At 42.9% G+C, this 16,837-nt stretch overlaps 1 protein-coding gene and 1 pseudogene across 1 annotated transcript; both read right to left on the bottom strand.

Annotated features, from left to right (window-relative positions):
* Positions 1–1,555: 1,555 nt before the first annotated feature.
* Positions 1,556–9,774, bottom strand: LOC129766339 (DNA damage-binding protein 1-like; annotated as a pseudogene).
* Positions 9,775–11,726: 1,952 nt separating this feature from the next.
* LOC129766340 (uncharacterized protein K02A2.6-like) lies at positions 11,727–15,953 on the bottom strand. Its single transcript, XM_055766859.1, has one exon. It carries the CDS (start codon positions 15,951–15,953, stop codon positions 11,727–11,729), a length of 4,227 nt encoding a protein of 1,408 aa, XP_055622834.1.
* Between the last annotated feature and the right edge of the window lie 884 nt (positions 15,954–16,837).

Consider the following 16,837-nt stretch of genomic DNA (forward strand, 5'->3'; position numbering starts at 1 on the left):
TATAAGCACTTACGACTCGCATGGCCATGAGTCGGAATGTGCTGTTCAGCTTCCTCCGATTTCGGTGGGTTTCCAGAGCCGCCAACCAGGCAGGGCCACCATACCTCAGTATCGACGAAGATACACTTGCCAAGAGACGCCTCTTGCTGCTGCTTGGGCCAAAGCTATTTGGCATGATCCTCGCCACCACGTTGATGGCCTTTGACGCCTTCCCACATGCATAGTCGACGTGCTGGTTGAAGTTCAGCCGGTCGTCGATCATGACTCCGAGGTACTTCACCGCCCGCTTCGAAACGATGGTATGTCCTCCGACCGATACCTCTGCCCGCAGCACTGCCTTACGATTGCTCACTAACAGCTCATCGGTTTTGTGATGTGCCATCTGGAGCTTTACGCTGTCCATCCAACTACCGATCATGTCTACAGCCTCAGTCGCCAACATTTCCACCTCCTGAAGCGTCTCGCCGATTACCGTTGTTACGATGTCGTCCGCGAAGCCCAATCCAATTCATAATTGGATCGTCTGCTGTGTATCAAACGACTCTATGTCTACAGAAGGGGACTGGGGTAGTTGCTCTAGCATCACTCTGGATGACGATGCTAGTGGTTCCCATGATACTGATAAGGATGGCGTTGCTAATGGGTGGTCAGACCATTGCTGCTCACTATTCGATTCCACGTGTAGTGGGTCTTGTGTCATTTCGGATGACGATGACGATGCTAATGGGTGGTCAGACCATTGCTGCTCGCTCTTCGATTCTTCGTACAGTGGGTCTTGTGTCCTTTAGGATGGCGATGACGGTGCTAATGGGTGGTCAGACCATTGCTGCTCGCTCTTCGATTCTTCATCCGGATTTATATCTATAACCGGAGAAGGGGATAACGATGAGGACGAGGACGAGGACGATGATGATGAGGACGATGATGATGAGGACGATGATGATGAGGACGATGATGATGAGGACGATGATGATGAGGACGATGATGACGATGAGGACGACGATGCCACTGAGTTCGCACAACAAGGACACTTCTTAGGGTGACGAATACGCTTCGATCTTCGCATTGGGTTGGTTTTGCTTTTCATGTGGTTCCCACGAGTCGCTAGGGAAAATATATGGTCGACTGTGGACTACCCTGCCATACCACAGCAAGGGCAACATTACTGTGAGGTTTGCCCCGGTACCCCACAGGGTCCGTTCGCGGCTTCATATTTGTATCGCCCCTTCCACCATTCAACTATCGGCACGGATCGTATACACACCTTAAGCTTTGGGGCCCGAGTGCCCCCTTCTCTGTCTGCATACGACCTAAGGTCCCACCGAGGTTGGTAACTCGATCTTTCCGAAGGTTGCTCGTATCCCAGTCGGTACCACGGGGAGGTAGAGATAGGAGTTGCTGAATCATAGGCTACCATCATAAATGGATCATCATAATGAGTTCTATGTTCGCTGTATTCAGCCATTTACCGACCACTGTTTAATATATACATGTGGCCCCGAAAGCAGTGTATAAGTATTGATCCATCCTTTCCAAAACTTTTGCAACACGCCAATATAATCTTGATTATATCATGTACGGCCGCTTACTTCTTAGTTCCATCCACGTCGGTCTGCAATTTTCAACAGATTTGATTGTGTCAGTCAAATTTCCCTGTAATATTCGAAGAAATTCATAATTCATAATAATCGGGTGGTATTTGTGTGACCAGACCAATTGCATCGCTGACTATGCCAAATAGCACACAACCCGTTGTCGCCGTCGTTCGCTCACCAAAGTTTTGCATCACGAGCGAACCGTGGCGGAATACATTCACCATATAACCGAGATCGCATTGAGCACCCTTTGGTACTTGCTATCGTTCGTCGTCCGTTGCTGCAGCCCTTCAAATAAAAACAAAAATTGTTCGTATTATAAACAGAGCTACGGAAATCCTACTTACCCATCTTTTAGGCAAACAAATAGATTGTTCTGTTATCCGCCCGAGGAAATCACTGTCATCCAATTTGGTTAATAGTCGCGAGCGATTTCCTCAAAATTACCTCCAGCGTGACAGATCGCATCAAATCACCCACCAAAATGAAGTCGCCTGTAAAAAAAACCATTACTCTGAGGAATCCAAGTGATTGCATTAATCTTGTTTACCCTTGGTTTTACAATATATGCCAACACGTTATTGAAATGGTTACATTCAAGTCGCAAATTCTTATCATCAGTCCACTCATACAATCGTACAGTTGAATTGATGCTAGCTAATACACGACGGTTAAACTCAATGAGAGAATAGCACGCGCCCTTGATTCCCTTCTCGCTAACTTGAGTGAGGGCTCCACCCGCGTAGTGATAGATGATAATCCTTCCTACTTTGGGTTCCGGTTCCGCTTGATGTACCAGTGCTGTGCCGACGATGCAATAAGTATTCGAGTCGTTACCCAACTTCGCCGAAATCAGTGACATAGTATACTCCGTTTGCATGAATTGATGTGCATGTAGCAACTCGAACGTATTCTGATCGATGATAAGTAGATTGTGAATTTCAACTTCTTGACCAAACTCGGCACTACTGGCTCCTGGCTTAAGCAGTGCCATGTTGCTCGAGTAAGTTACATTTGTCGTCTGAGTTGACGCGCTCTGTCTCGAAGGAGTCAGACCACTCGAGTCCTGAAGATCCATTCGCACCGTTATAACACCAAACTATTGAGAAGCTTCCTGGTCCCATTTGTACCGTTCGAATGTGTAACTTTTGAATTTCATTAAATGTACCAAGAATAACTGAATATTCGGTTGCAAGAGCCTAACTGTCCTGATACGCTCCGGCATTAAGTGAGCATATATGATTTATTTCCTTCAGGTTGACATTTGAGAAAACCGCTGTCGAATGGTTCCGAACGGCTGGAGCTTTCGTTCAAGACTGAATGTGACAGCGCTGAGGGAAAAGAATGTTATTATTGTGAACATGTACAATTTGCCGTTTCATACCTCTTGTGCTCCGACTTGCCTGCTTCAATTTCGATATAATGAATGTCGCATGCAGTTACACACGCAAGCTGACATGAATTTCAGTCGACTACACTAATGCACTTATCTTCCGGCGGATTCCATTCACATATCATCGATTCGTTGTCACATTAGATCAATCGTGCTGTTATGGAGTAACCTGAATAATTCGGCCATCGATATTCGCACAGTAAAATGTCTGCGGATCACTCAGAAAACCGGGAATTTTCGTTTTTCCAGACAAAAACTGTACCCAATGTAGGAATCTCAAATGAAAACAAAACAGAAGTGAAAAAATAAAAAAACATCTTTCACCGAAATTTTTGCACCGAATTTTTGCTCGAAATCTTCTCGTAACAGTTTTATGGGCCTACCACAAGGCTCCTGCCTAAGCCCCCTCTTGTACAGTTTTTACGTCAATGATATGGATGATTGTCTAACTAGAGACTGCACGCTGAGACAACTTGCAGACGATGGAGTTATTTCCATCACGGGTACTAATCCCGTCGCTCTGCAAAAGTCGTTGCAAGATACCATGAACAATCTGTTCACGTGGGCCCTCAAGCTGGGTATCGAATTCTCTACGGAGAAAACCGAAATGGTCGTTTTTTCTAGGAAGCACGAACCCGCCCAATTCCAGCTTCACCTATCCGGCAAAACGATCCAACACTCTATGTTTTTCAAATACCTGGGTGTATATTTTGATTCTAAGTGTACCTGGGGGAGACACATTGCGTATTTAAAACAGACATGCCAGCAAAGAATCAATTTTCTCCAAACAATTACCGGAACATGGTGGGGTGCCCATCCAGGAGACCTCATTCAGTTGTACAAAACAACGATATTATCAGTGTTAGAATATGGCAGTTTTTGCTTCTGATCAGCTGCCAGGATTCATATTCTCAAGCTGGAGAGAATACAATATCGTTGCTTGCGTATAGCCATGGGGTGTTTGCATTCGACACATACGATGAGTCTCGAAGTTTTGGCAGGAGTACCCCCGCTTACTCTTCACAGAATTATCCTACAGATTTCTCATCCGTTGCAAGATCATGAATCCATTGGTAATTGATAACTTCGAAAATCTACTCCAACTGACTCCTCAGTCAAGTTTTATGTCTTTATACCATGAGTACCTTACTCACGACGTGCACCCTTCACCAGGCATCTCCAACCAAGTTTGCTTCCCATACTTCTGCAATTCCTCTGTCATTTTTGATCTGTCCATGCGACAAAAAATCCATGGAATCCCAGATCACCTACGCTCCGATTCTATTCCGCCGATATTTTCGGCAGAATATGGGAAAGTTAGATCTGATGAAATGTTCTTTACTGACGGTTCATTCATAAACGGGTCCACTGGCTTCGGCATCTTCAATGAAAATTCCAGTGCCTCTTTCAAACTCAAAGATCCTTGTTCCGTGTATGTCGCTGAACTGGGTGCGATATATTACGCATTAAGGATCATTGAAACATTGCCCATCGACCACTATTTTATTTTTTCAGACAGTCTCAGCTCAATAGAGGCAATCCGCTCAATGAAAGTTGATAAACGCTCATCTTATTTCCTAACAAGAATAAGACAACTATTGAGTGTTTTGGTCGAAAAATTATTCAAGATTACCTTAGCATGGGTTCCCTCTCATTGCTCGATTCCGGGGAATGAGAAAGCGGACTCGCTAGCTAAGGTGGGCGCTTTAGAAGGCACACTTTTTGAAAGGCAAATTGCTTATAGTGAATTTTTCCACATTCCTCGTCAGTATACGCTCGTAAGTTGGCAGCGCATGTGGAGTGGAGATGAGTTCGGTCGTTGGTTACACACGATTATCCCTAAGGTCTCGACGAGTGCATGGTTCAAGGGATTGAATGTAGGTCGTGATTTCATTCGCGTGATATCTCGGCTTATGTCCAATCACTACAACCTAAACGCGCATCTCTATCGCATTGGGCTCGCAGCAAACAATCTTTGTGATTGTGGCGATGGCTACCACGACATCGAGCATGTTGTCTGGTCGTGTATCCGGTTCCATGCTGCTCGCTCTCAGCTCTCTAGAGCACTGAGAGCACAAGGCAGACAATCGGATATCCCCGTCCGGGATATCTTAGGTAGCCGGGATCCTGATCTTCTGCTTCATCTATACCTGTTCCTCAGAAACGCCGATGTCAACGTTTAATGATGTTTCCTTCGTTGTGTCCCCGTTTCATATCCCTCCTATCCGATCGATAAACTTTTACTTAGTCGCGGCAATACATACACACACTCTTTACAGATGCACGGGCCGAAGGTTGTGCAGTCCACTGATTATTCAACAAGAGCCAAAGGTTGTACCGCTCATGACAACTCTACACGAACTGATGATTGCGCCGGCTAGTGACCATTCTATCCTGGATTCCTCGAGTCGAGAAAGACGCACCACGCTAGATATGGGGTACAGACTAGGGGGGCGTTGCTGATTAATGGTCAGCTGCATCCCAATAGGAAGTATCCCGTGTCGGGCACACGTACAGAGCATCGAAGACTGCGACATACCAATTATGAGAACACTTGTAATACTAACCTCGAGTGAACCGCGAGTAATCGGTTACATATTACTAACATAGTCTAAGCAAACATTGTCAAAATATTGAACACCCGGCCCAGTTAGGCTGACGCCATATGAGCCTTAATAAAATATATATTTTGGATTAAAAAAAAAATCTTTCACCGATGTCGATAAAACAGTTTACCAAAATGAATCTAGTACACAGAAATACGGCCGTAAATGAGGATAGCTTTTTCCGACGAATCAATATACGGATACGGCCGTAAATGAGAATAAGGGTGATAGAGTTATCTGAAAATAGGAATATTTTACATATATATTCCTCCGCAGTCGAGCCGCCGTAAAAATACCACTTCAAAAAGCAACACAGAAACAACCATCCTGGGTACTAGTTCCATTATTTTAACTTTAATGGTTCACTAACTCATCTATCTCACGTATTATTGCGATCGCTGCTTTCCGCCAAAACTAAGATGTCATATAGCGAATTCGTTTTGACGTAGGACTACGTCTTTCATTTCTATACCGGGGTGTAAAATCAAAGTTTCGAAAACGAAAGCGTTACGCCGGAGACCGAGATTTTGAGCGTTAATAGCTCCTAAACAACTGAAAAAAAAAAATAAAAATATAGTCTGCCAGTTCCTCTGGGAATTTAAAAATACATTCATGCGAAAGAGTTTATTTGAATGTTTTCTATCCATGTAACACTGTGACCAAATATGTTTCAATCAAGTGCTATTAACAGATGGTTATCGAGTTAGCATAAACCACTGGTGGGCTTCCAGTATCGAGGAAAATGTGGAAATATCTAATCGTTACTGAAAATAATCTGCCAGTTCCCCTTGGAATTGAAAACTACATTCAAGCGAAAGAGTTTATTTTAATGTTTTCTATCCATAAAATATTCATATAATACATTTGGGTTTGTGATTTGTCAATCAAGTACAGTTAGCAGGAAAGCTTCTGAAGATTATTCTTCAGAACAAGGTTTTTCGTATCCTATATTGGATGCATAAAACCGTAACGCTCTCGTTTTCGAAGTCCCCCAAATATTCATTTATTCATTCATTCAGAATGGATTTAGATTCAACTTCAAACAAATGATCTCTAAATCAACGATAGTCCTGCGTCACCCTTGCGGTTATACCATAGATATAACCCACTTCCTGTTTTTGTTCAGTTTCAACCCCAGTGCCGCACTAACTGCTGTCAAAACGTTTTTTTATTCACTCAGTTTCGCACTCAGTGTCGCACTAGTTCGCCCCGAAAACTGTTATACCAGGGACAGACATACAGCTGTACTTGCGTTGTAGGAGTACAGCGTTGTACAGGTACTATCGTACCATGACAGACATACTTTGGTTGTACATTGTACCGCATGTCAAACTGACAATCAGGAATTTAAATCTATTGCATTCGGGTTGACGACGGAATGGTATCGACATCTGGATACGACATTAGTTTATGTGAGGCCAACTCTTCTCTATCAGATTAGTCGACCCTAAGGCAGTTTTCAATTACTAAAATTTGAATGAAATTTTTTTCTTGGCTTTGTTTGCCGACTAGAAGTACGTTGTTCTGACCCTAATTTAAACTATTTTCTATAAATTTCCAAATATTCTCACCAAAACTTACCATTATAATATAAAATTATCTTTAGACATAATTTTTGTATGATATTTTTTCACTACTTGCATGCAAAAGTGATTTTCATTTACATGGAGTACTAATTTGATTTGGGAAAAATAATTATCATTCATAGTTTTTATTTTGAAAGTGTGTTCATTTCTTCTGCAAACTGTTTAATCTGTTTAATAAAGCATACAGGGCTATTGCCCTGTATGCTTTCGGATCGTCAGCGGAATATAGAACTATTGGAAGTCTATTCGGTGTAGGAAGAACAACTACGGGTGAACTGGTCATTGAAATCTGCAATGCGGTTAACATCTACACGTGCAACACGAAGTGTTTGACGCATACCCACCAACCTCGGAGAAGATATCAGAAATAGTCGGTGGCTTCGAGAAACTGGGTTTTCCACAATGCTACGGTGCCATTGATGGATGCCATATAGAAGTCAAAGTACAAAAAAATGAGGCAACCGACTACTATAACTTCAAAGGATGGCATTCGGTTATTCTGTTTGCTGCGGTGGATCATCGTTACCGGTTCACATATATCAACGTAGGAGTTCCTGGCCGTTCAAATGATTCAACTATTTTTGAGAACTCCAAACTCAAAAAAGTACACTGCACGAACGAGACATTTAAAGCGCATTCGAAACTAATCGAAGGGGTTGTAGTACTGATGCTGTTGATCGGCGATGCGGCTTTCAGACTGTCAAACCAGGTGATGAAGCCGTTTCCATTTTCTGTAGATCAGCCGGAGCATGAAAAGTTATTTAATTTATTTAAATCTATCAGCATGCCGACGGGTTGTAGAGAATGCTTTCGGCCATCTGAAGGCCCGTTTCAGAAGAATCGGGAAAGGTTTGGAGGTCGACCTAAATAATGTCAATACAATTATCAAAACTTGCTGCATTCTACATAACCTATGTAACAACCACAATGATCATATTAACAAAAAATGGATGATCCAGCTTCAAACCTTAAATTCGAAGCAACAACCACAAAGAGGATTGATAGTAAGAAACGAAAACGCATCAGCATCCAGGATTAGAAACGCACTGATGGTACATTTCGGTAAATATCACAGGGAAACTGTACACAATTCAAATTTTATCGACCAGCTTGCTCATCAACGCGTTATTTTCTTTCATGAGCTCGATTATTTGAAGATCTGTAGTCTTTGAATGATCCATAAAAGTAACCATATTTTCGTTTTCTTTTATAGCCAATTCCAACAATTTTTCCTGCACATTTTGTTTTCTCTTTTTAGGAGCGGAATGCCTGCGGCTTGATGATGGCAGTGTTGGTGATGGCGATGATACTGATGATGTCGGCGCAGAAGGTGACATAAACATAGATTGAGCGAATGTGTCGTTCTCCGGGTTGTACGCTTCATCTAAATACTCAGCATCGCAGTAGTCATCATCTGGAACAAAATAAAAGATATTGTTAGTTGCTTCGTTAATGCCTGATATAGACCAAAAAACTGTTTTCAAGTCGAGTGAAAAACTATAAAACTTGGCTGGAATACTTTCCAGAAGATGCCGGATGAACTATCTATTCTATCTTGAATCAGAACCCAACTCAAATTACTCATAAATCCAAAGCTGCTTCAATGAAAATGAATTTGAATGCTAAGACTGAGTGGTTATTTACATACATTCACGTTCCGCGCATGATTCTGCAAGGTCTCAGTTTGATTCTTTTCAGAATAATTATACCAAACAGGTCATTTGGACCACCGCTAAAGTCACCCATTGCATGAGATTTGATACTATATTTGTACGACTCAAATTGAAAGGGAAGTTCTTATCTCACATTTAATAAATTAAAAATGGTAAGGAAAGCTTTCTAGATGATGTTTAACACAAGAGAAAGTCGATCCATGCAGTCTCCTTCTTTCGAAAATTTACTGTCAAAATTACTTTTAACTTACCGGAACCAATCACCTCATCCATCAAATCGCGAGTGCTGTTTTGTTTATAAGTTATAAGAAAGCTGTGTAGAATATCAAAATAATCCCAAGAAGAAGGTGATCCTCCCGAGGGCCCCATGGCGTTTCTTTCGGATCTTTAAAAGTACACTATCTCAAAAAATTGCCCGTAGAGTGCTGATTCAAAAGTTTTAACAGCCGAAAAGCATGTTAATTCGAGCCAAAATAAAAGCATATTTGGTCCGTATGCTTTGTAAATATGTCTTTTTAGTAGCTCAGTTGTCAAAATAATCACTAATGCCACAAAAAATATCTTATCTCTGGCATTAATTTCATGAATTTTTTCAGTGGATCAGGAGCACTTGTGATTATTTTGACAAAGGGCACATTTTCCCACATAGGGACCAAATATGCCATTATTTTGACTTGATTTTATATTCTTTTCAAAAAGTATCTACCTGTACTTCCGAGAGACATTATTGATCCGGTTTTTCAATTCGACCGCCGTAAGTATAACGCCGTGGCCTTTCAGCTCCTCACACATTTGCTTGTAGATGTGGGAGTTCTTGGAAGTGCTCCGAAGGGACAGAATATTGTCCTTCCACACTTCAATGACGACCAGCATCCCCGATTTGTCGAGCATCGTAGCCTTCCTTTTCTTTGCTAGCTCCATTACCGTTGTTCAACTACTCTTGGCCACAGGTATATATAGTTTATACCCAGCAAACATTAAATCGCATAACAAGCGTATATATAACATCATATGCCCTAAAATTTGGTTGGCATATAATGCGCCTAACTGGCATATGCATGCAAAAGTGGAGGCCATATACATACATGGCAAATGCTTACCGAATTTGTTTGGATGAATATGCAATTTTGACCGGCTATAATAGCGACTTTTGCCATACTCATATACGATTTATTACAGACAAATGGCGCAAAATATTTTCGTGAAATGTTTATTATTGCCTCACGAATCGCCATTTTTATATATGATTATTTATGTTTGTAGAAATAATACTTGTTTGATTGACTAGTGTTGGGCGTGGAATATGAATGTTTAAAATGGCACAGATTAATGTTTGGTGAAAACTGCTCCGATGTGGGTTCGAACTCCGGTCGTTTGGATTATCATCCACCAGCTATCTCGCGCGGCTATCTGATATTTAATTCAACAGCGGTTGAAACTTTCGAGTGCATCAGAATTTCATTAACATTTCAATATAATGTAATATGTTCTTTATTAGGATCTAATATTATTTACTGTTTCATGATTTTCTTCAGCATGCAACACGATTTACTACAGTACTGAATCGATTTAAATTATACGCTTATACGACACACAAACTGCATCAGCGTAATATATGCATATGATGCGGATTAAATATATTTTACGACAATGTACATCATAAAATTAATGTTTGTTATACCGAATTGCGACTTAATTTGATAATGGTATATAAAATCGAGTTTTTGCATTTTATGCGATTTCAAATATACACGACACATACTTTGATTGATATTATATGCGATTATGATTTATTCGGATTTCTTGTAAGACTTGGCACGTGCAAAATTATACGATTTAATGTTTGCTGGGTAGTTTTTTTCCTCACGAACTGAATAGGAATTGGAATTGGTGTTGGATTTAAGAGACTTTAAACTCTGGGAGTTCATTCGTCTCTAACTGAATATTTAACACTGCGGTGTTTTGATTCGGTGTTGACAAAACTTGTTCATGGTGCCACCACTACCGAATATTATTTTGGAAAATCTATAAATAAAGACTATGAAAATGGAAAACCTGCTGCTTTTGCTTTTGTATTATTGGAAGCGTAATCCAATTCGGATTCTGATTTTGAAGAGTATATTCGAGTAGACGGCATTAAGCTACGTGTGCTTTCATTGGGAGGTGAAAATAATGATGGATATTCAGGTGGAATAAATTTCAAAATCAAAATTATGAATGAAAATTTACGAATATTTATTTTATGTGATTAAATAAGAGGATTTTTCCGATATCGCAGAAACATATTGAACGAAAACTGTGTCTAATGATGATTTTATATTATAATAGTAATTATTTGTGGAACAAACAGGAAATGCATCGACAAATGGTTAAGTGAGTGTCAGAACTACATGTGTTAGGTAATCGAACAATATGAAGTACAAATTTTCATTCAAACTTTTATATGTTTACACTGCACTTGGTCCTTCTGATCTTATGGAGAACAATTTACCTCCCAAGCACTAATATCACCACCAGACGTCGACACTGTACATTTGCCGTCTTAAATATAAACAAATCAGACTATCACCCTTATCATAGTTTTCGAACGAATAGGATACGTACGCAAATCCCATCCTTGTTTTCGTACGAGCCATTCGTCGTATTTTCAATTTACAGTCGTACTAGATCAAGTTATTGGTGTACTACTGTTAAGTTCTTCCAAAGAATGAAATTAATTTTCAATGTTAAGGGCTTGATTTATTTCGACTTCTCTGTTTGGTGGTTGGAACTAAACTAAACTTTTTTCATTTTGTTACTCTCGTACCATGGCTACAAATCATGGCCTACCTAACGGTATGATTTTGCGTATGCCAATGGTACATCTTCCTTTTTTAGAAAATATCGTATGGTGCAAGCCATGCTGGGAGCCTACGAAGTCTTCCTTCTGGTCTGACGGGCTGTGGAGAGTCTTCAATAGGAACATCAGATTCATCGTCGTTAACGTCGTCTTCAACAACTTCTTGTTCACCATCGACAGGCATCGGCTCATCATCAGGAATCGGTTGCTCATCTTCTTTTGGAGGAACTACTGGACCCGGAGGTTTCATATCTTGAAGATTGAATTCATCGATCAGCAGTGCCAAAGGAAGTTGATTTTCAGGTGTAGAATCAGCATCGGCATTGCTTCCATATCGTTGTCGAAGTTGGTTTGTGTGTGCTCGAATGAGTCGTCCGTTCTCGAGCAACACGGTGTAGTTTACGTTACCCTTGCGCTCGATGATTTGACCTGGAACCCACTTTGTTGTGTTACGATAATGAACCTGGGCAAAGACCATTTCTTCAGCATCAAAGGTTCGTTTCATCGCACCGTGTCGTCTGTTGAACTGGGAATTTTGCTTTTCGTTGACCAGCGTTGGACTTGGAGGACACGGCTTCAGCAGATCCAGTGTCGTTCGTAGCGGTCGACCTAGAAATAGATCAGCTGGCGTCTTACCATCTATGCTTCTGTTTGGTGTTGACCGATAAACCGATAGAAACGTCTGCAGATCCTGGAACATTACTGCCTTCTCCCCTTCGACAAGTTTCTTCAGTCCTCTTTTGAGAGTATCAACGAAACGTTCGGCTTGTCCATTGGATTGGGGATGGTACGGGGCTGTCGTCAGGTGCTGGATACCATTTTCTTTGCAGAATTGCTTGAAACGGCTACTAACGAACTGGGTACCGTTATCGGACACAAGACTATGCGGGTTGCCATATCTTGCGATTGTTTCTTGTAGAATCTCCAGCGTCACCGTGGTTGTTGTGGTTCGCGTTCTAAAGATTTCTGGCCACTTCGAATAGGCGTCAACTACCACAAGGTAGTAGTAACCATCAACTGGACCAGCGTAGTCGATATGAACTCTGTCCCACGGTTTTGTTGGTATCGGCCAGGACGCAAGAGTAGTTTTACGAGGTGATTTCGCAGCAGTGGCACAGGAACAACATTGACGCACGAACGATTCAACGTCATCGTCGATGTTGGGCCAGTATACAAAGCTTCTGGCGAGTGACTTCATCCTATCGATTCCAGGGTGTCCACGGTGGAGTTGTCGGATGATGCGTTTGCGGAACCGTTCAGGGACCACGACTCGATCGCAGAACATGACGCAGTCCTGGCTAACTTGAAGACCCTCGCGTCTTGAGAAAAACGGATGAACAGCTGGAGTGCGGATATCGCTTGCTCTGTTAGGCCAGCCATTGCTGATGAAGGTGATAACCTCTTGAAGCACTGGGTCGTCTTGAGTTGCCTTGGCGATCATTTCTGACGTGACAGGTAAGTTGGAGATGGAATCTTCGAGAATTGACTTTACGTCGGTTTCCGTTTGGAGAGCAGCGATCACGTACTCCTCGTCAGGCTTGTTGTGGCTGCTCATTAGACGTGATAACAAGTCAGCGTGTCCGAAACTTGCTGTTGGGATAAACTGGATATCAAAGTCGTAAAGCAACATCGTTAGTGCCCAACGCTGAAGTCGATTGGCTGTGTAGACGGGGATTCCTTTTTTGCTGCCAAAAATCTTGAGGAGTGGCTTGTGGTCAGTTTGCAGCACGAATTTGCGACCGAAAATCATTTTGTGGAAGCGTGTTACTGCAAACACCAACGCGAGCGCTTCCTTTTCAATTTGACCATAATTTTCTTCCGCAGGAGTGAGTGACCTTGAAGCATGAGCGATAGCCTTGACAGACCCGTCGGAGAAAAGGTGTAGGATGACGGCGCCCAGCCCATTCTTGGAAGCGTCTCCAGCCACGATAATTTCCTTGTTAGGATCAAAGTGTGTCAGCAAGAGATTGGAGACCAGAATGGATTTGAACCGATCGAACGACTTTTGACAATCGGCAGTCCACTTCCAAGCAGCGTCTTTCTTCAGTAGACAGTCCAGCGGCGCTCGGAGTTCCTTCATCTGTCCAACGAACCGTCCATAATAGTTAATCGCACCCAGGTATGAACGCAGTTGCGACAAATTCGTTGGTGCTGACATCTCAGAGATTGCTCTTGTTTTGGTTGGATCCGGGCGGAGACCATCCTTGTCGACGATGTGACCCAAAAACTTGATCTGCGGAAGTGAAAAACGGCACTTCTCGATGCGCAGATGGAATCCATACTCACGAATACGTTGGAGCACATCATTCAGACTACGATCGTGCTCTTCTTGGGTCTTTCCAGCAATTAGAATGTCATCCAGGTACGGTTTCACTCCAGGAATTCCGGCTAGCATACTGTCGATGATCCTCTGGAATGCACCTGGTGCGGATTTGACTCCGGGTGGCAATCGGTTGTACAGGAACAGACCTTTGTGTGTGTTTATCGTTAGCAGTTTCCGAGAAGCTTCTTCAACTTCGACCTGGAGATAGGCATCCGAAAGATCGATACAGGAGAAGAAACGGCAACCGGCGAGTTCACCGAAGATATCGTCCGGATGAGGCAGTGGATGGCGATCTGATTCTAGTGCATTGTTGAGACCTGTGGAATAGTCACCACAAATGCGAACGGAGACATCAGATTTACGAACCACGACGATAGGTGCAGCCCAATCAGAAAACTGGACTGGCGAGATGATGCCGTTGTCTTGAAGTCTCTGCAGCTCAGCATCAACCTTCGGAAGGGCAGCGTAGGCAACCGGTCGCTTGGGGCAGTACACAGGTCGTGCATCTGGCTTCGGGTAGAGCGTTACCTTAGCTTTGGTGCAGCATCCGAGGGTTGGTTGGAACACTTCAGGGAACTTCGCTTGCAGCTTCTGCATTGTTGCTATTGAGTTTTGTTGGATTGAGTTGACTAATGAACTGAACGGAACCGACCAGAGATCGAACTGATCGATCGTTTCAATTCCCAGAACGTTGAGATCCGGATTGCTTGTAACAAAAATGCGGCCCACTTTCGTCACGTCTTGGATGGTGATTTCAGCGTTGAATTCACCTACGATGTCGATGCCGTCACCCGAGGCGCTCACAGCAGCGACATCCGTTGTCTCGGTGACAGGCTTACCCACCGATGTCCAAGTTCGTTTGGAGATGATGGTAATGTCAGATGCACAATCGAGCTGCAACTTTGCTGGTACACCGTTGATGTCGATTTTCACGAACTTCCGCTTTGCTTTCAGATCGACTCGCTTAACCGCAATACCTTTAGACTTGACGATGTCCTTAGGTTTGGGTTTGTCAATCTGCTTTGTCGGCTTCTTCTCGGATGAGGAGCAGTACCCTTCCTTGTGGCCCTTCCGTTTACACTTTGAACATGTGTGTGTCTGGTAGGGGCACTCCTTGACATAATGAAGATCCCCACAGAACCAGCAAGGTGTTTTTGGTGACTTCTTCTCCTTTCCGTTTGAAGTACGATGACGAGAGATTGCGTTGACTTTAGACTTGTCCGTACAACCTTTCTCGATCATTTGCGTGTCTTGCTTAAGGTTGATGATGCGGTTGCACTCCTCAACCAGGTTTTCAAGCTTGAGGTTGGCACCGTCGGCGGGCGGCGCGTTTTCTTCAGCTTCCAACTTCCCGATCAGCCTGGTCCGGATATCCGAATCGCGTGGTGACTGGAGACCGCATACGAACCTGAGCGTCTTGAATTGGTCGCTGGATAGCTTTCCGATCTGGAACGCTTCGCAGTGCTTGTTCACCGATGCTGAGTAAGACGAAAAATCGTCGACTTCATTTTTCACGTATTGAAGACACTGGTAGCGTGCGTTGAAGAGTGACTTTTGGCGTCCAAAAAGTTTCTTCAGCTTCTTGACGGTGTCTTCGAATGAAAAATCCCGCGGATGACTCGGCAAAACACTGTTCACGTAGCGTTCGTGGAATTGCGTGCCGATTTTCCGCAGAAGTAGCCTGACCTTTGCTTTGTCATCCAAATGCTTTCCGTCCTCCTTGAACACGTCCTCGTATCGAGCATACCACGAATCGAAGAAGATGCCGCCGTCTGGATCGTACTGAAACTCGTCGATTCCCGTGGAGAGTGACTCGATGATCTTCTCGCTTCCAACTTGATTGGCGTTACCCTGCTGGAGAGCTGCAATCTGCTGCTGCTGGTTTGCGATGAGATCAGTCAGCCGGAGAATCGCTTGCTTCAAATCTGCGTCGGCCATTCTTGAATTCGTGACGGTTTGAGGGCTTCAGAAGCGGAACGGAATTTGAACTTGAATAGGAACAGGAACAAGCTTGACGTTGCTTCCGGAAAATGGCAAGAACTTCTCCTCGTCGCCAAAATTGTTAAGTTCTTCCAAAGAATGAAATAAATTTTCAATGTTAAGGGCTTGATTTATTTCGACTTCTCTGTTTGGTGGTTGGAACTAAACTAAACTTTTTTCATTTTGTTACTCTCGTACCATGGCTACAAATCATGGCCTACCTAACGGTATGATTTTGCGTATGCCAATGGTACAACTACATTATCGACATTGTTGACAATCAGGAGGTGTTTACGTATCGAACGGTTTTAATTTATGATACAAAGTTATCTGAACGTTGGAGTTTATTATTGCGGTTTTTATTTGTGTGGCTCAATAAAAACAAGATATAAAGCTGGTAAGATTTTTTAAAACATGTCCGGACGATTTGTACTCTGAATAACATGATTGTTCGAAATTGTTGAACACAGATAATCTTCCGCTAGAGGAACAAGATCCGGCTATTCTAATTGCGGTTTGTCGGCTATCATACTATCGGACATGCAATGCGTGTGTGTTCGCCCTATTCGCTATACGACTAGTCGGTATTTGGCATTGACAAAATCCCTGCTATGCAACCGCCGTCCGGTAGCAGTAGATGACCCTATTGTGTAAAAATTTGCAGCCAGGTTCCGTCGCAATTACGAGTTCAGCCACCGGAACCAACATGTTACTGTGAAAAACTACATAAGTGCAGGTGAACAACGACACCAAGATAAAGGAAACGAGGAAGAGCCAGAATGGCTGTCGGCAGGACCTACCTTTCGCCTGGACACACTCAAACTTTGTGGATTCGATGAAGA

The sequence above is a fragment of the Toxorhynchites rutilus genome, chromosome 2 (genome assembly GCF_029784135.1).
Source record: "Toxorhynchites rutilus septentrionalis strain SRP chromosome 2, ASM2978413v1, whole genome shotgun sequence".
Classification (NCBI taxonomy): Eukaryota; Metazoa; Arthropoda; class Insecta; order Diptera; family Culicidae; genus Toxorhynchites; species Toxorhynchites rutilus.

Bases quoted from the DNA above. Each gene is read 5' to 3' on its own strand.
- LOC129766340 (XM_055766859.1), bottom strand. From the start codon at position 15,953: ATGGCCGACGCAGATTTGAAGCAAGCGATTCTCCGGCTGACTGATCTC.